At 38.8% G+C, this 18,919-nt stretch overlaps 1 protein-coding gene across 1 annotated transcript; it reads left to right on the top strand.

Annotated features, from left to right (window-relative positions):
• Positions 1-6,969: 6,969 nt before the first annotated feature.
• Positions 6,970-7,935, top strand: LOC108705289 (olfactory receptor 1052). Its single transcript, XM_018242109.2, has one exon. It carries the CDS (start codon positions 6,970-6,972, stop codon positions 7,933-7,935), a length of 966 nt encoding a protein of 321 aa, XP_018097598.1.
• The last annotated feature ends 10,984 nt before the right edge of the window (positions 7,936-18,919 follow it).

Below are 18,919 nucleotides of genomic sequence, written 5' to 3'. Positions count from 1 at the left end.
ATATATAAGGGGGATATGATCACTATATATAAATATATAAGGGGATAGATCACTATATATATAAGATATATAAGGGGGATACGGCCATTATACATAAATATATAAGGGGGATACGATCACTATACATAATATATAAGGGGGATACGATCACTATATATAAATATATAAGGGGATATGATCACTATATATAAATATATAAGGGGATATGATCACTATATATAAATATATAAGGGGATATGATCACTATATATAAATATATAAGGGGATATGATCACTATATATAAATATAAAAGGGGATATGATCACTATATATAAATATATAAGGGGATATGATCACTATATATAAATATATAAGGGGATATGATCACTATATATAAATATATAAGGGAGATATGATCACTATAATATGAATATATAAGGGGATATGATCACTATATATAAATATATAAGGGGATATGATCACTATATATAAATATATAAGGGGGATTGATCACTATATATAAATATATAAGGGGGATATGATCACTATATAAATATATAAAGGGGATATGATCACTATATATATAGATATATAAGGGGGATACGGTCATTATACATAAATATATAAGGGGGATACGATCACTATACATAATATATAAGGGGGATACGATCACTATATATAAATATATAAGGGGATATGATCACTATATATAAATATATAAGGGGATATGATCACTATATATAAATATATAAGGGGGATATGATCACTATATATATAATATATAAGGGGATATGATCACTATATATAAATATATAAGGGGATATGATCACTATATATAAATATATAAGGGGATATGATCACTATATATAAATATATAAGGGGGATATGATCACTATATATAAATATATAAGGGGGATATGATCACTATATATAATATATAAGGGGATATGATCACTATATATAAATATATAAGGGGATATGATCACTATATATAAATATATAAGGGGATATGATCACTATATATAAATATATAAGGGGGATATGATCACTATATATAAATATATAGGGGGATATGATATGATCACTATATATAAATATATAAGGGGATATGATGTATATATAATATATAAGGGGATATGATATATAAGGGGATATACTATATATAAATATATAAGGGGGATATGATCACGATAACATAAATATATAAGGGGATACGGATACATCACATATGATCACTATATATAAATATATAAGGGATATGATATAAGGGGATACTATATATATATAATATATAAAGGGGATATGATCACTATATATAAATATATAAGGGGATATGATCACTATATATAATATATAAGGGGGATATGATCACTATATATAAATATATAAGGGGATATGATCACTATATATAAATATATAAGGGGATATGATCACTATATATAAATATATAAGGGATATGATCACTATATATATATAAGGGGGATATGATCACTATATATAATATATATATGATCACTATATATATAGATATATAAGGGATACGGTCATTATACATAAATATATAAGGGGGATATATACGGGATATGATCACTATATATAAATATATAAGGGGATATGATCACTATATATAATATATAAGGGATATGATCACTATATATAAATATATAAGGGGATATGAGGGGATATGATCACTATATATAAATATATAAGGGGATATGATCACATATATAAGGGATATGATCACTATATATAAATATAAGGGGGATATGATACTATATATAAATATATAAGGGGGATATGATCACTATAATAAATATATAAGGGGGATATGATCACTATATATATAGATATATAAGGGGGATACGGTCATTATACATAAATAATATACGATCACTATACATAATATATAAGGGGGGGATATGATCACTATATATAAATATATAAGGGGATATGATCACATATATATAAATATATAAGGGGATATGATATATATATATAAATATATAAGGGGATGATCACTATATAATATATAAGGGGGATATGATCACTATATATAAATATATAAGGGGATATGATCACTATATATAAACATGACACATTATTAGTGATAACATCTCTATTTATTCATTTGTTGATTTATTTCTCATAGAAAGTCAGTGTGAGTAGAACTATAAAGTAACAGACAGGGTGAGTCTGTTGGGATGATAAAGCTGATAGTAATTCCCAAGAAACTGACCCTCTATAGAGACAATTAAGCTGAAGAAATCAGACAGTGTCTCTGAGAGCTTATTAAGCAGATACATCCCATATTCCCATGACGTCCCAGTGTCACTATATAGTTCTGTTTCTTGGCTGACTGTTTATCTCTCGTTGCTTTGGCTTCAAGTGCTGCTTCTTCTGTTCCTGAGCTTAGGTCATTTATCCTGAAAGACAATAAATGGCAGTTTTCTTGCATTGTGTGTTGTACTGAGACAATACCATGTTACTTTGCGCAGTATCACAGCAGCTCAGTGTTAATTTCTCTTATTCTTTTTGTGTTGGGACTGGGTGTTCCTGCCGTCAGGAGCCAAAAGGTCCCGTGTTTGGAAACAGGCCCGGATTTGTGGCAAGGCCAAATAGGCCCGGGCCTAGGGCGGCAAAAAATAGGGATGGCATGCCGCCCAGCCGCATTATGGGGATGCGTTTTTTCGCCGGCGCGCTGGGAAGGGGAAGTGTAGGCGGGCGCTAGGACCACGTGGCTGCCTGGTTGGACCGCGCGGCCTAGGGGTGGCCGGCAAAGAAATCCGGCGCTGTTTGGAAATAGAACAACTTGGAGCAGCTCATTTACCAAAACGTGCAAATGTCAAAGTTTAAAGCAATGCTATTTACATAGTGCTTGTGTACTTGCTGCTCGGCTGTACTTGCAATTATATGGCAGTTGCGGCTGCTTTGCTGTATGAGCTGTGGAATTAGCAGCCACTCTCAGGGCTCCCTTAGTTCTCTTCACCAATGTCAACTGTCACTTTTCAACTGTGTGAGATCCCTCAGCTAGTCTGGAACTGTGCACTCTGATTATTGAATTTTGTACATGAACACTCTTATCTCTTGCACATATGTTGCTCCCCCGCTGAACTGCTTCCAATATTTTCCCTTCTCACAATAATCCTCCTAATATTGTCCCTCATGTGATTTCCCATGTCCCTCAATATGTCACCCCTGTGTCCTCTGGATTTGGTTTGTCCTACTCTGGAGTGGTTCACCCTGTTGCACCCATTGTGTTGCTCTATTTGCTTTATTCTACTTTAGTTTATTAGATTTGCTCATGTTCCCCCTCAGACTCCAGGTTGTATCAGTGAGATCATTTCATACAATATAAAGAACAAAGATGTGTGGGAGTGGGAGAAAATTAGCGGAGGACCCATTATATTATATCAGGAGAGCTAATTGTGCTAATTGTGTGTAGCACAAGAATGGGCTCAAGTGAAGATGGAGTTCTGGGGCAAATTCTTATTAATCAATTCTGTATAGATTGCATGGCCCTATCCTTAATCTTAATTCCATCCTCAGGAAAGAGCAAATTGGATTTAGAGACTATTTTATTGATGTCTATTCCATTACTGGGCCATGTGCTACAGATGAAAGAGAAACCCTTGGGGGCAAATTCGCTAAGCGCCGAAGCGCCGAACGCTAGCGTTACTTCGCTAGCGTTTGTCATTTTTGTTACTGTGCAAATTCACTAACGAGCGCTGGTGTAGATTCGCTAGTGTTACTTCACACCCTTACGCCAGGCAAAGTTTCGCTAGTGACGTAACTACGCAAATTCATTAACGCGCGCAGTGTACTGAACGCTACCTTTTATGCTAGACTTCCTTCGACACCTCAGACCTGGCGAAGCGCAATAGAGTAGATAGGGATTGTTTAAAAAAAAGTTCAAATTTTTTCTAAGTCCCAAAACACGCTGGCGTGTTTTCTACATTATGGGTGATCGGCTGAAAAAGATCAGGGGGCTCCCCTCCTTCCCCCCTACATTTCCTGACTCATGGCAACTTACCTATACAGTGGGCACATGTGTAGGGCAAAATAAACCTTTTATTTGATGTTTTGAAGGTTTTCTTGGCATTTGTAGTGCTGATACGTATTCTTCCATTGAAATTTGAATTTGGCGCCCTATGCAAATTAGCCTTCGCTAGCGCAACTTCGCTTTACTTAGCGAATCAACACTAGCGCAACTTCGCAACCTTACGCTACCCCTGTGCGCAACTTCGGATTTTAGTGAATTTGCGGAACGCTGGCGAAACTACGCCTGGCGAAGTGCGGCGAAGTTGCGCCTGGCGAAACTACGATTGTTAGTGAATTTGCCCCTTGGAGTCCAGGACTGTTAGAAAACTCCACTGGTAGAATTGCCGTCAGCTTATGTGGGAATTGTAGTTGTGTAAGAGACAAGGCCAATGGTGGCCCCTGGTATACATATCTATAATGATTGAGATTTTTCCTTTGTGTTTGATAAACAGACTCCCACCACTGCTGCTCACAGAGGAAAATCATCTCCAGTGATGGAAAAGGTCAGTTTGTTCCCATATAAATATAACAATGAAATTCTCCTTGAATTGTATCTTTATTTCTTACAAAGTTGAATTGATATAATTAACAAAGACACACGTGGCTCTTACTAAGAGCTCTCATCTCTGCTATGACTTTACATCCCATTACAATCTCTCTCTCTCTCCATCCTGAGACCAAAATACAAAGACCAAAGGAAACTTTCTCTATTCTCACCCATGTGCTTTATCCTCTGATTTGATGCAGTTGGCGATTCCATTACAATTAAATCTCTCCATTCCCTTGGCCCGAGAGAAATCTTAATGTCTCATCTTAACCCTAATGTCCCCTAACCTTTAGTTCCTAAACTCTCACGTGCTGGGCCCTCTATGCCTATTGTCTGTAACCCTTGTTTGTTATTCACCATTTATTCCCCGTCTGTTATAAACGAATGTAAAAACTGCGTAACTTGTCGGTGCTGTATAATAAATAAATGATGATGGTGAGGGCAGTGAGGTTGGGGAATGCACTGCCGGGTGATGATTCAGTTAATGACTATAAGAGGGACTTGGATGATTTCTTGGACAGACATAATACAAAGGCTATTGTGATACTAAACTCTATAGTTAGTATAGATATGGGGATATATCATTTATGTGACAGTAGGGAGGGCTGTGTGTATGGGGCTGGGTTTTACTTTGGAGGGGTTGGACTTGATGGACTTTGTCTTTTTCCAACCCAATTTAACTATGTAATTATGGATTTATCACATTTGCCTTTTCTGTATCTGTTACAACCATACTGGCACCATAATAGTGGTACTTTGGGTACAGTAATGACTTAGGGGAGGGTATTGTAAGTAATGTATCAGTGTTTGCAGATGACACAAAACTATCAGCCCAATTAATTCCATCCAGGATGTGGCACTTGCAACAGGATCTTGACTAACTGGCAATCTGGGCAGCTAAGTGGCAAATGAGATTCAATGTTGATAAATGTAAAGTCCTGCACCTGGGATGTAACAATATCCACTTATACCCTTAATGGGACTGCACTAGGCAAATCCATAATGGAGACGGAGCTTGGAGTCCTTGTAGATAATAAACTTGTCTGTAGCAAGTAATGCCAGTCAGCAGCATCAAGGGCAAATAAGGTCTTGACTTGTATTAAATGGGGCAGAGAGTCACGGGAGGAGGGGGTCCCACTGTATAGAGCACTGGTAAGGCCCCATCTAGAATATGCCCTACAGTTTTGGTCTCCATCACTCAAACAGGACATTATTGTATTAGAGAGGGGACAGAGAAGGGCAACTAAGCTGGTAAAGGGAAAATCTTAGCTATGAGGAAAGACTGGCCAAATTGGGGATGTTCCCGCTGGAGAAGAGGCGCTTAAGGGGAGATATGATAACTATGTATAAATATATAAGGGGATCATATAATAATCTCTCTAATGATTTATTTACCAGTAGCTCCTCCCAGTAGACAGGAGGGAGCCAATGAGATTAGAGGAGGGAAAGGGGTGTTACAGGGAGAGCTGGGAAGTGAATCAGGGGTACAGGCTGATACATTAGATAGGTACAAGGAAGGGTCGGATACTTTATTCACCAGTAGCTCCTCCCAGCAGACAGGAGGGAGCCAATGAGATTAGAGGAAAGGGGTGTTACAGGGAGAGCTGGGAAGTGAATCAGGGGTACAGGCTGATACATTAGATAGGTATAAGAAGGGGTTGGATGGTGTTTAGCAAGTGAGGGAATACAGGGATATGGGAGATAGCTCATAGTACAAGTTGATCCAGGGACTGGTCCCATTGCCATTCAGGAGTCAGGAAGGAATTTTGTCCCCCCTCTGAGGCAAATTATAAAGGCTTTCAATGGGGGTTTTTTTTGCCTTCTTCTGGATCAACTGGCAGTTAGGCAGATTAAAAAAAAGTTAAAAGGTTAAACTTGATGGACATATGTCTTTTTTCAACCATTAGAGATGATCCAGAGTAGCATTTTTTCTGGTTGGCTCCTCAACAACCTGTGCCATAAAATTGTCATGTAACAGTTTATAAACTTGTTCCCATTAACTAACCTGGCAGTACTGTTGCTCCAGTCAATATCTGGCTAATTAAAAAAAAAACATTATTATTACTTTCCCCAAACTGGCAATATGTATGTTTTTTATGCAACCAAAACAAGCCTGGAATTGAAAATAAGCATCTGCTTTAAGCACACAAAATCAAATTCTCTGGAAACAAAATATAACCCTAAAAATAATAAACTAAATATATTTACACATTGGGGAAGTAATAAAATGTCATAATTGCACCAAAAAATTCACAGACAAAATGTTGCTGTTTTGAAACATTTGAAACCAGCCCTGGGATTTAAGAATATGACAGTTTGAACATAAATTAAATAATTAGGAAGTTGGCACTGATATACAAAATAGACACTGATTAGAGGGATTCTGTTCCATATATAAAAGGCAATGTATTATTGTGTATTTCAGGAGGATTCTTCAAGGGCAACAAACAATTACACAACCTTTAACCAGTTTATTCTCCTAGGACTCTCCAGTTACAATGATCTACAGCTTGAGCTCTTTGTGATTTTTCTCTTCATTTATATACTGACTATACTGGTCAATGGGACCATCACTCTACTCATATGGATGGACTCCCGACTACACAAACCCATGTACTTTTTTCTAAGCAACTTGTCATTTTTAGATATGTGTTACTCTTCTGTTACTGTTCCAAAAACATTAGCAAACTTCTTGTCCTCCAAGAAGACAATTTATTTCTGGGGATGTGCCATTCAGCTCTTCTTCCTCACCACCTTGGTCTGCGCTGAGGCTTTTCTGCTTTCAGTAATGGCTTATGACCGATATGTTGCTATCTGCAAACCTTTATTCTATCATATAATTATGGATTACAGAATGTGTCTCAGTCTGGCATTGGCTAGTTGGCTCACAGCATTGCTAAATGGTATTACTCATACAACCTTAACTTTCAGGCTCTCCTTCTGTAGTCATAAGATCAACCACTTTCTGTGTGAGATCCCCCAACTGCTGCTATTGTCTTGTACTTTTCCTTTAATTAATGAGGTGATGCTGATCATCTTTGCTGGTATCATATCTGTGTCCACCTTACTACTCATTATTACATCTTATACCTTCATAATTAGCTCAATAAGTAAAATCCCTTCTGCAGAAAGTCGGAGAAAAACCTTCTCAACTTGCTCTTCACATTTCATAGTTGTTACAATATTATATGGATCAGCCATGTTCTTTTACTTGAGACCAAGTACTGATGTCTCGTTGAATAGAGACAAAGTTATCTCTGTGGTCTATACAGTCATAACACCACTGTTAAACCCCCTCATCTATAGTTTCCGGAATACTGAGGTGAAAAGGGCTTTCCAGAATGTATTTCTAAGAAGAGGAGCCATCTGACTGACTTTGGCAGCTGCTGTGGGAAAATCCCAAAATAAAGTGTAATGATCTGAAAGCTCTGTACATATCGTTGTGTCTTATTTCACCAGATAAAAAAATAACAAAATTGTCTGTTAAAGGGATTGTGTCACGATTTTATGATGTAGTTTTTATTTCTAAATGACACTGTTTACTCTGCAAATAATTTACTCTACAATATAAAATGTCATTCCTGAACCAACAAGTGTAACGCCTGGTCACTATGGCAGCCGACACAAAGACCAATTCCCACCCCCTCATGCTGATAGGACAGGTGTAACCCATGAACACTCCTATATACTCCCCTTCTCCCTTCCTGCCCTTCTCTTTTTTCCTGTCCTCGTTGGCTTTTGTGTGTGTGGCTCACCATGTTCAGGATTGAAACTGTGCCTGGAGAGTTGCCTCTCTCTCCAGAAGGACTCGCAATTGGTCTGCTCATAGAGGAGTCCAGGAGTCAAGGTACCCCATTTTTGGCAGCCAAATAGTAGTCACTATGTTAATGCCTGCATGTTACTGATAAGGTAGCCTTTATTGTAGTCACATATATACTATATCTAATATATGCCTGTATACCAATTTAAGCTAATTCTCTTTCTTGAATAATATTCTATAAAATTCTAGGTCAGCATGACATGAGTAGAAAGTCCCCAAACTTTCATCAGGCTATTAGCAAACATCCCCTAGTTAATTATACCTCAATCAAGGACTAAACCCATGAGACAGAACTAGGTGAACGGTCATGTCATATTTGTTATTTCTATACCTAAATACTCTTCTCTAATTGGTTATGGTGGGAAACCACCCTAACCCACTCTTAAAGCATAATCATTAACTAATTCTGTATGTACTCCACCTATAAATAAACGGTCTGTCCACCAATATGGTAGAACAGAACAAATAAGACTCCTGGTCTGCGTCTGTTCTCTTGCATGCAATCATCCTGCAGCTGACATCCCTTCTTGTACTTATGGATGACCCTAACAGATGGCACCACCAGATTTGGGACTGGACGTGATCCAAGAGACCACCACAAGTGACTGTGACCCTAGCAATGAAACCTCCAAAGCCGGCAGGTAAGCCCCTTGATGCTTGCCCAAAAGAGATTTCCTTGAAAGGTGTTAAAATGTCACACGAGTGGTCTTGAACATCACAAGCTCCAGACCACGGACCTCAGCTGCAGGAACCTAAGTATACGTATACTTGTTATGTGTTTTTAGAATTTAATTGCATGTTTCAATTAACATAGAGTGTTAAGCATTTAATGATATTTTACTGTACAGTTTATATAAGTAATTAAGTGGATGTGTAAGATTTAATGGTGCCAGGAGGTTCAAGCTAAAACGTGTTACAACTGAAAATGTATTGTGCCTTAAAAGTTACCACTGTATTCTATATTTAAGTGATTCTCTGTCTCTCTGTTTTTCTAAATCACTCATATTTCTCTTTCTCTCTTGCCCGTACCATATTTACATAGTGTTATCTCTTATTGATTAGACGTGTTTACTCTGAACTTTGGTTTTAAATTAGGCTGCTTTTCCGAATCAAAGTTTGTCGCAGGACCTGGTTTTTAACGCTCCTGAAATATAATCACAAGTAAAGATAAAGTTTAACAAACAAATAAACAGTGATCGTTAAGAAAACTGTAAGTTTCCACCTAACACTACACTATCTTAATAGAGAGTTACTAGCCCTCTATCTACTTTTTAAATCTTTAAACAGTGGTAACAGTATATGCGTAAGATAAGATTGTTTGTGGAACGTGAAACAGTGAAAGCACATAGCACAGATTTAGAGAAGGTTACTGTTGCCTGAGAATATACGACCTAGTAGTCTGAACACCGTTCTGAGAAGGAGCAACGTTCAGTAAGGTCGTGGGGGATCGTTAGGAAATTGGTCGGCCGGCCTCGTTTAGATGGGCAATTGGTTGCCTCATCGGGGACACCCCATTCCGGAGGTGGTGTCTGATCCCCCTGGGCATACAGCAATAGAATGGATGGAGCAGAATCATGGGAATTGGGTTACGGTGCCCTTTAAGGACATCTATAAAAGAACAGGATTACCCGAGACAGGCAGATTAGATACGGACCTTTGGGAGACTCTAATCAGCACCCATGATCAGTGGCTCAAGAAAAAGGGTTTAGAAAGTCAGGCAAAAACATGGTTAACAGAAAGTAGGAAAAAGCCAGAAAGGATTGTAGAATGTTTTTTTTTTTTGTTTTTTTATAACGGCACATATAGATACGCAAGCAAAAGGAAGATTCCTGCCTCCTGGTCACATGGCAACATATTAGATAATCAAGATAATAATGATAATGAAGTTGCTTTAACTATTTTGTTCTCTATGTTAAAAGGTGACAAACAACCCAAAACTGGAGAGGAAATTCGAACTGACCAGTTAAGGGATGAAATTAAAAAGTGTATAGATGAGTATAAAGACTTGAATAGGCATCTAAACAGAATGTGATGAAGCAAATACAGAAGTTAAGAACCTAATGCATAATAACAATGTGGGGCTGGGTGGTAAACACATAAAAATGAAAGAAATTAAACTAATATCTGTAAGAGTGGGTGGGCAATTAGAACTTGTAACATCTTTGCTGGTTTCTGATACTGTGCCTGTAAATCTTTTGGGGGCAGACATACTGTCACAAATAAATGCATGTATAGAATTTACTGAAAATGGAGTGCACCCCACAAGCCCCCTAGCTGACAATGTTGTTGCTGCCATTTTTTGTTAATGACAGTTTCCAAGCAGACAATTGAAGATATTGAAGATGAACTAAAAGAGGTGCCTGAGTCCCTGTGGGAAACAGGCAAATATGATGTAGGAACATTAAATGTTCCCCCTGTGCACATAAAACTAAAAGAGGGAGCCGTATTGCCCAAACTGCCTCAATACCCTCTAAATGCACAGCAAATTGAAGGAATAAGATCACAAATTGAGGAATATGAAAAAGTTGGGGTGCTCATAAAAAATTAGGTAACCAGTTATTTGAAAATTGGTCCCTTAATCTATAATAAAAATCTAAATTGTGTACAAAGTAAATGTTTTTTTAGTAGCAAGACTAACAAAGTATGAAGTAGCTTTACTAACACCATCAAATCTACCGATCAAAAGATGTAATGTCCTCAACCCTGCCAAACTAATACCTGAAAAAGGGAGGGGTGATATGTTGACATACATGACTGTTTTGAAATCAAGGGTTTGATAATGTAAAAGATGAACCTGTGTTAAATCCTGATTGTGAATTGTTTTTTGATGGATCTCGCTACTGTACTGATAATGGTAAATGTTGTAACATTTGTCTGATGTTTTAGTTCAGCAGAGTCTACCTCCACATATGTCAGCTCAAGAAGCTGAGCTACAAGCACTCATCACATCATTTATGCACACTAGCGGAAGGTCAAAGGGTGAACATCTTTTCTGATAGCAGGTACTGTATTGGTATTTGTCTCGATTATCTTCCGATTTGGAGGGCCAGAAATTTTATGACGTCATCAGGTAAACCAATTAAGAATGCAAATTTAGTAAAACAGCTATTGTTAGCATTACAGCTTCCAACTGAGGTAGCCATTCTTAAAGTAGAAGCGCACACAAAGCTTCAAGCTCCAGAAGCTACAAGGAAATGCAAAAGCTGACGAGAGAGCCAAGTCAGCTGCCCTCTTGCCTATAATGACAGTAAGTTACATCCAGAAAGACCACAAAGGGCCGTTGGACATGGATATCCTGGCTACAATACAGGACTAGGCCCCTGAGATGGAAAAAGGAATGTGGTCAAAACTGGGAGCTTCCAAGGATGACAAAGGTCTCTGGAGAAATGGCCTATTATACTGTCTACCGAAAGCAGTGTATGCTATGATGGCACACCTAACTCACAGACTTGCGCACTCAGGTAAGATTGCAATGGCTGCTTCAGTACAGAAAAGTTGGATAGTACCTGGGTTTCCAGCATTTGCTACAAAATATGTTTTTTTCTTGTGTTACCTGTTTATGTCATAATCCTGGTCAGATAGTCAAATCTCCGAGACAGCACTTTGCTAAACCAGAATAACCCTTCCAGTGATTACAAATAGACTACAGCCAACTGCCTAAAGTAGGTACATATGAATATGTACTAGTATGTATTGACATGTTCTCAGGATGGCCTGAGGCATGGTCAGTTGCTAAGGCTACGACAAAGGCAACTGCTAAGAAACTTTTAAATGAAGTAATCTGTAGGTATTCTTTACCAACCTACATTGAAAGTAACAGGGGTACACATTTTACAGGGCAAATAATGTCTGAAATGCTGTCTGCTCTAAAAAAAATAATAACCCTATGGAATTCAAGGATGGGATTGTATTTCCCTCAACAGCTACAAGAAATGACTGATTATGTAGCTGTTGTACAGAAATGTATAAATGAAATACACAAATATGTTTTTGATTCTTTTCCAGATCCAAATGTCAATACTAGTTCCCACTATCTTAAACCAGGTGACTGGGTAGTGATTAAAAAGCACGTGAGGAAAAGCTTGGGCCCAAGGATTGAAGGTCCTTTCTAAGTGCAATCAGTAACACCTAGTTCAGAAAAATGACAAAGATGTATAGATACATGTTTCCAATTGTAGAAGAGCAAGTGTACCCGAAGTGCATGTATTTGTATTTTGAGTACTACTGGTTTTTGGTTTCGTTCATATGTCCTTTAGCAAAAGTAATTTTTATGAACAACCAAATCATTACATAATACAAAAAAAAGAATAACTAAGGAAGCACATAGAACTAATTGTTGGGTGTATGGCATTAGGCCAAATGATTCGTAGGGACTACCGGACTACCCATGGTAGCTTTCCCAATTTCTGCTAATAAGTTAGTTTATCAATAACAATTATTATTTAAATACGGCTTGGAAAATAGCACTATTGAAGCATTAAACAAGTTTAAATGACACATGAAAAATAATGATTGGTCTAAGTGTGTTTTTACAGGCAACCAAAGATGAAGCTAATGAATTTAGCATCAAGCAGAGGATGGTATTTGTAAAACAACTTTTAATTTGACAGATACTAACTTTAAGAAAAGTATAGAGTGTTGAAACCTATTCTATTCTAAAATAGAATTAGCTATTTATGGATTAATTACATAGAAATCTACCTACTACTTTATATGTGGTACATGGCCTTATGTTTGGTTAACAGAGAATAGCTATGGTACCTGTACTATTGCTACTTTAGCTCCTGCCATAGCAATTGTAGATTAGGATGATGTAACAGCAAATATTTATTTATTTATTATTTTATATCACGCCACAATCCTTTTAAGAGAATTGTTTACCAAAGTAAAGTTGAATAATTTTTGGGGAATTGTAAATAAGATTAAAGAGTTACAATATGAAACAAGGGCAAGTAGGCATAAGGGGTGGAACCCTTATTAATATATTTAGTTCTATTGGAAGTTTACATAAGCAAGCGAGTGTTTTGTTGTTCATGGTTTTAATTATATTGCTATAATTTTATGCCCTTTGCTAACTTACTGTGTTTATAATTTCTAAAAGTACAAAACCTAATGATAAACATATCTACCGTGTCAAGATTCAAGATCCTGACTCTGAAATTCTTTATAAAAGTAGTTTCTAACATTATAATTTGTTTACTTCTGACCCTAACATTACACTGGGCGTAGGGCGGCACCAGGGTTCCTTTCCTTTCTTTGGTTGCTAGGCAATGTTAGGCTAGCCATGCCATTTTGCATGAGGGCTCGCTTATAGGGAGCTTCCGCGTTATGACGCGGCTTCCTATAAATGCATCTCGAGGTGGCGTGCTGAGAGAGAGCAGATTCATAAATGCTTAGATTATAGCGTGCAGGTAATGGAGATTAGCATCTGTGTTCTAATTGGTTTAGGCTGTTTTGTCTGATGGCATAGGACAGTGATCCCCAACCAGTAGCTCGTGAGTAACATGTTGCTCTCCAACCCCTTCGATGTTGCTCCCAGTGGTCTCAAAGCAGGAGCTTATTTTTGAATTCCAGGCTTGGAGGAAAGTTTTGGTTGTATAAAAACCAGAAACAGAGTCTCAATGTAGGGTGACAATCCACATAGAGGCTACCAAATGGCCAATCACAGCCCTTATTTGGCATCCCAAGAACATTTTTCATGCTAGTGTTGCTCCCCAACTCCTTTTACTTCTGAATGTTGCTCATGGGTTCAAAAGGTTGGGGATCCCTGGCATAGGATGTCATTTTGGATCTTATACTATTGTTTCAATTATGTTCCTTTTTTAGACTGCCTTATGGAGCCTCAGGTGCCTAATAGCCCAGACAATACTGCCCATAGTATTAGGCTAGGGGCACACGGCGCGATTTCGCCGCGATTCTGCGCTGGGCGAGTTGTCGCTGCGTTTTTTAAGACGAAATAGCTTTGCTAACTTTGGCGCTGGCGTCAATGCAAATCGCGGCGAAATCGCTGCGCTAATTCACACGCGACGATTCTTTTTCTACTGTCGCCCGGAAACGCCCAGCGAGGCAACTTCGGACGACAATAGAAAACGAATCGCCGCGTGTGAATTAGCGCAGCGATTTCACCGCGATTTGCATTGACGCCAGCGCCAAAGTTAGCAAAGCTATTTCGGCTTAAAAAACGCAGCGACAACTCGCTTAGCGCAGAATCGCGGCGAAATCGCGCCGTGTGCCCCTACCCTTAGGAGGTGAGCCATGCTAATTAGGTGATGTAGGAAAGAAACTTATGTGAATTGGGTATTAAGATAACTTATACAGGTAGGTAATAAAAACGACTTGTCCTGGTCGTCCAGTAGTGACGCCCGCCACGCCATGCTTCTTCCTCCTCCATGTTTGTTTCTTAGGGCAAGCACACCCGCGTCTCGTTTCTAAAATAAATGCGGACACGCTGGCGTAATGACGCAGGCGCGCAAAGGCGCAAAATTCAAACCACTATAAAAGGCTCATTTGGGCTCCTAGACCTTGCCCATTATAGGTTTATCCTGGTGGTGTTAAGCTTTGAGCTGTCTGTTCCTGATTCTGATCCGTATCCTGTTTTGACCCCTGCCTGGCTATTGACTATTCTGAATACTCGCATCCTGACCCTTGCCTGAATTTCGACTACCTCTTCTGCCTCATCCTTCTGATTGACTACCTGGTTTTGACCCTTGCCTGCCTGACTACATTTAGTCTCTGCCTGCCTCGACCCGGCCTGATCTGACTACGATTTTGTATTACGCCTTGTACCACGACCTTCTGCACAAAGACTTTGCTTACAGTTGTGCCCCTTCGCTTGTTTAGAACCTTTCGCCTTGCACCTCTCGTTTTAAGAGCTGGCGGCATCTGAGTAGCTGAGGGCTCCTCCCGAGGCCAAAGGAGGCTACTACAGGCAGAAGCAAGAGCCGAGACCAGGGTGCTTGACATTGTTCTAGATTCAGGGTGCCAACCATTACATTATAACGGGCCATGGACGAAGAAGGTCAAACCGTTACTGCCACTGCTCCTTCCACTACAGAAGTGCTACTTACCACTCTACTGCAGTGCCTCGAGGAACATGAGCAGAGGCAGAATTACCTTATTCAAGGTTTTCACAATCTGTCATGCCTTCTGGATTCAGCTGTATAGTCTCCTGTGGATTCTCCTTCCATGCTGGGTAACGTACCTAAGACCCATGTGCCTAAAATTGTCTTCCCCAAGAACCCAATTTTTTGTGTTTAAAGAGGCATGCAAACTCTACCTCAGCTTCTTCCCTCAATCTTTCGCCACTGGGCGAGGAAAAAGTGAGGTTTGTAATGACCCTGTTACAGGGTGATCCCCAAATTTGGGCCCTAAGGCTACCCTCCACTGATCCTGCCCGCTATTCCCTAGAGATTTTCTTTAAAACAATGGCGATACTCTACGATGACCCAGATCGTGGTTCTTCAGCGGACTCCGCATTTCGTAAATTACGTGAGGGAAAGCGGGATGCGGAGGTGTATTGTACCGGTATTTCCTTTCATTCTGGTGTTACCAATGTTAAATCTTACTTTTCGAATGTGCTCTGTGCCCTTACCTCAGGAAGAACCCATGCAACTGGGCATATCCCATCTAACTCCTGAGGAAAAGGCCCGCAGGCGATCTTTGGGTCTTTGCATTTACTGTGGGGAAAAGGGTCATTTTTTGAATCAATGTCCTAAGAGGCCGGGAAACTTCCAAGCCTAAATGGAGAAGCGGAGCTCCATTTGGGTAAAGAAGTTTCCTCTCCCCATTCTTCCTCTAGGATTATGTTACCGGTTAAATTAACCTGGCCTACAGGCTCTGTCAAAGTTTCCGCTTTTGTGGATTCTGGGGCGGAGGGGAATTTCTTGGATACTGCCTTCGCAGTAAGGTTTAATATTCCTTTAACCCCTTTAAATCCTCCCATGAGAATTTTAGCGGTGGATAAAAAACCCTTAGGGTCAGGTTTAGTAACCAAAAAGACTGAGGTCAAAACCATGTGCACTAACAACCTGCACTGTGAGAAACTAACCTTCTATATTATTGAGGGTGCTTCATCTCCTTTAATAATGGGGTTACCTTGGCTCCAAACTCCCAACCCTCATATTGACTGGGTAACTGGGGAGGTTCTTCAGTGGGGTTCTAAATGTGGTGATTATTGTGTTCCTCAAGTGGTGGCTACTACCTCTTTAGAAGGTTTACCTGCGGCTTATGCTGAATATGCTGAAGTTTTTTCTAAAAAAGCCACAGAGACCTTACCCCCACACGGACAGTATGACTGTCCAATTGACCTTGTCTCAGGTTCTTCTCCCCTTCATGGTAGGACCTATCCTCTCTCCTTGCCAGAAGCCCACGCAATGAGAGAGTATATGAAGGAAAACGTTGAAAGAGGTTTCATCAGACCCTCTAGTTCCCCTGCTGGTGGGAGTTTCTTTTTTTGGGGGAAAAAATGGTGGTCTTCGCCCTTGTATAGACTACAGGGGTCTTAACAAGATCACCATCAAAAACCGTTACCCCCTTCCTCTGATTTCGAATTGTTTGATCAGGTTAAGAATGCCAAAATGTACTCCAAATTTGATGTTAGAGGTGCATATAACCTCATCCGTATCAGGGAAGGGGATGAGTGGAAAACGGCCTTTAACACCACGGACGGCCACTACGAATATCTTGTAATGCTATTTGGTCTTTTTGTAACGCCCCCGCAGTGTTCCAGGAATTTGTTAATGATATCTTCCAGGATCTGCTGGGGTTATTCGTAGTGGTCTATTTAGACAATATACAAATTTTTTCCCCTATCCTGTCTTTTCACCGTAAGCATGTTCAAAAGGTATTGCTAAGGTTAAGGAGAAATAATCTTTTTGCAAACCTTGAAAAGTGCATTTTTGAGGTTTCTTCGGTACAATTTTTGGGGTTCAACATCTCCAATTTGGGTCTAGAAATGGATCCTGGAAAGGTTAAAGCTGTTCTGGAGTGGTCCCAACCTCTTTCTTTGCGTGCAACCCAGAGGTTCTTGGGGTTCGCTAATTATTACCGTCAGTTTATTAAAACATTTTCCTTGATTGTGGCCCCTATTACTGACTTAACCAAGAAAGGTGCAGACCCGAGCATGTGGTCCCCTGAGGCCATTCAAGCTTTTGAATTTCTTAAAAAAGAATTTGTATCTGCCCCCATACTTGTCACCCTGATACTACTCTCCCATTCATTGTTGAGGTTGATGCCTCAGAGGTTGGGGCAGGGGCAGTCCTTTCTCAAAGGCAACCAACACGTTACATCCTCGTGCTTTCTTCTCTACAAGTTTTTCGCCTGCTAAGGCTAATTACGACATTGGGAATAGAGAATTGTTGGCTGTGAAATGGGCCTTTGAGGAATGGCGACACCAGTTGGAGGGGGCTAAACATTTGATTTCAGTGTTTACTGACCACAAAAACCTGCTATAAATCAAGTCTGCCAAGCGGTTGAATCCAAGGCAGGCCAGATGGGCTTTGTTTTTTACCAGGTTCAACTTTTCCCTTCCCTACAGGCCTGGTTCCAAGAACACTAAGGCGGGTGCACTCTCCTGGAGTTTTGAATCCAATTCAATATATATATATTCTACATGTTGTGTCTGTCCCATATATACTGTGTGAGTGGGAGACTTGTGTCACATAAGGAGTCTCCCCATTATCCCTGTAACTGTGTGTGTGTGATTTATATATAAATGTAACTGTGTGTGTATGTGATTTATATATAAATGTAACTGTGTGTGTGTGATTTATATATAAATGTAACTGTGTGTGTGTATGTGATTTATATATAAATGTAAGTGTGTGTGTATGTGATTTATATATAAATGTAAGTGTGTGTGTATGTGATTTATATATAAATGTAACTGTGTGTGTGTGTGATTTATATATAAATGTAACTGTGTGTGTATGTGATTTATATATAAATGTAAGTGTGTGTGTGTATGTGATTTATATATAAATGTAACTGTGTGTGTATGTGATTTATATATAAATGTAACTGTGTGTGTGTGATTTATATATAAATGTAAGTGTGTGTGTATGTGATTTATATATAAATGTAAGTGTGTGTGTGTATGTGATTTATATATAAATGTAACTGTGTGTGTGTGTATGTGATTTATATATAAATGTAAGTGTGTGTGTGTATGTGATTTATATATAAATGTAAGTGTGTGTGTATGTGATTTATATATAAATGTAACTGTGTGTGTATGTGATTTATATATAAATGTAACTGTGTGTGTATGTGATTTATATATAAATGTAAGTGTGTGTGTGTATGTGATTTATATATAAATGTAAGTGTGTGTGTGATTTATATATAAATGTAAGTGTGTGTGTATGTGATTTATATATAAATGTAAGTGTGTGTGTATGTGATTTATATATAAATGTAACTGTGTGTGTGTATGTGATTTATATATAAATGTAAGTGTGTGTGTGTGTGTGATTTATATATAAATGTAAGTGTGTGTGTATGTGATTTATATATAAATGTAACTGTGTGTATGTGA

This window comes from Xenopus laevis, chromosome 5L (genome assembly GCF_017654675.1).
Source record: "Xenopus laevis strain J_2021 chromosome 5L, Xenopus_laevis_v10.1, whole genome shotgun sequence".
Classification (NCBI taxonomy): Eukaryota; Metazoa; Chordata; class Amphibia; order Anura; family Pipidae; genus Xenopus; species Xenopus laevis.
The sequence above is the reverse complement of the archived record's forward strand: the minus strand, read 5'-3'. Positions and strand labels throughout refer to the sequence as shown.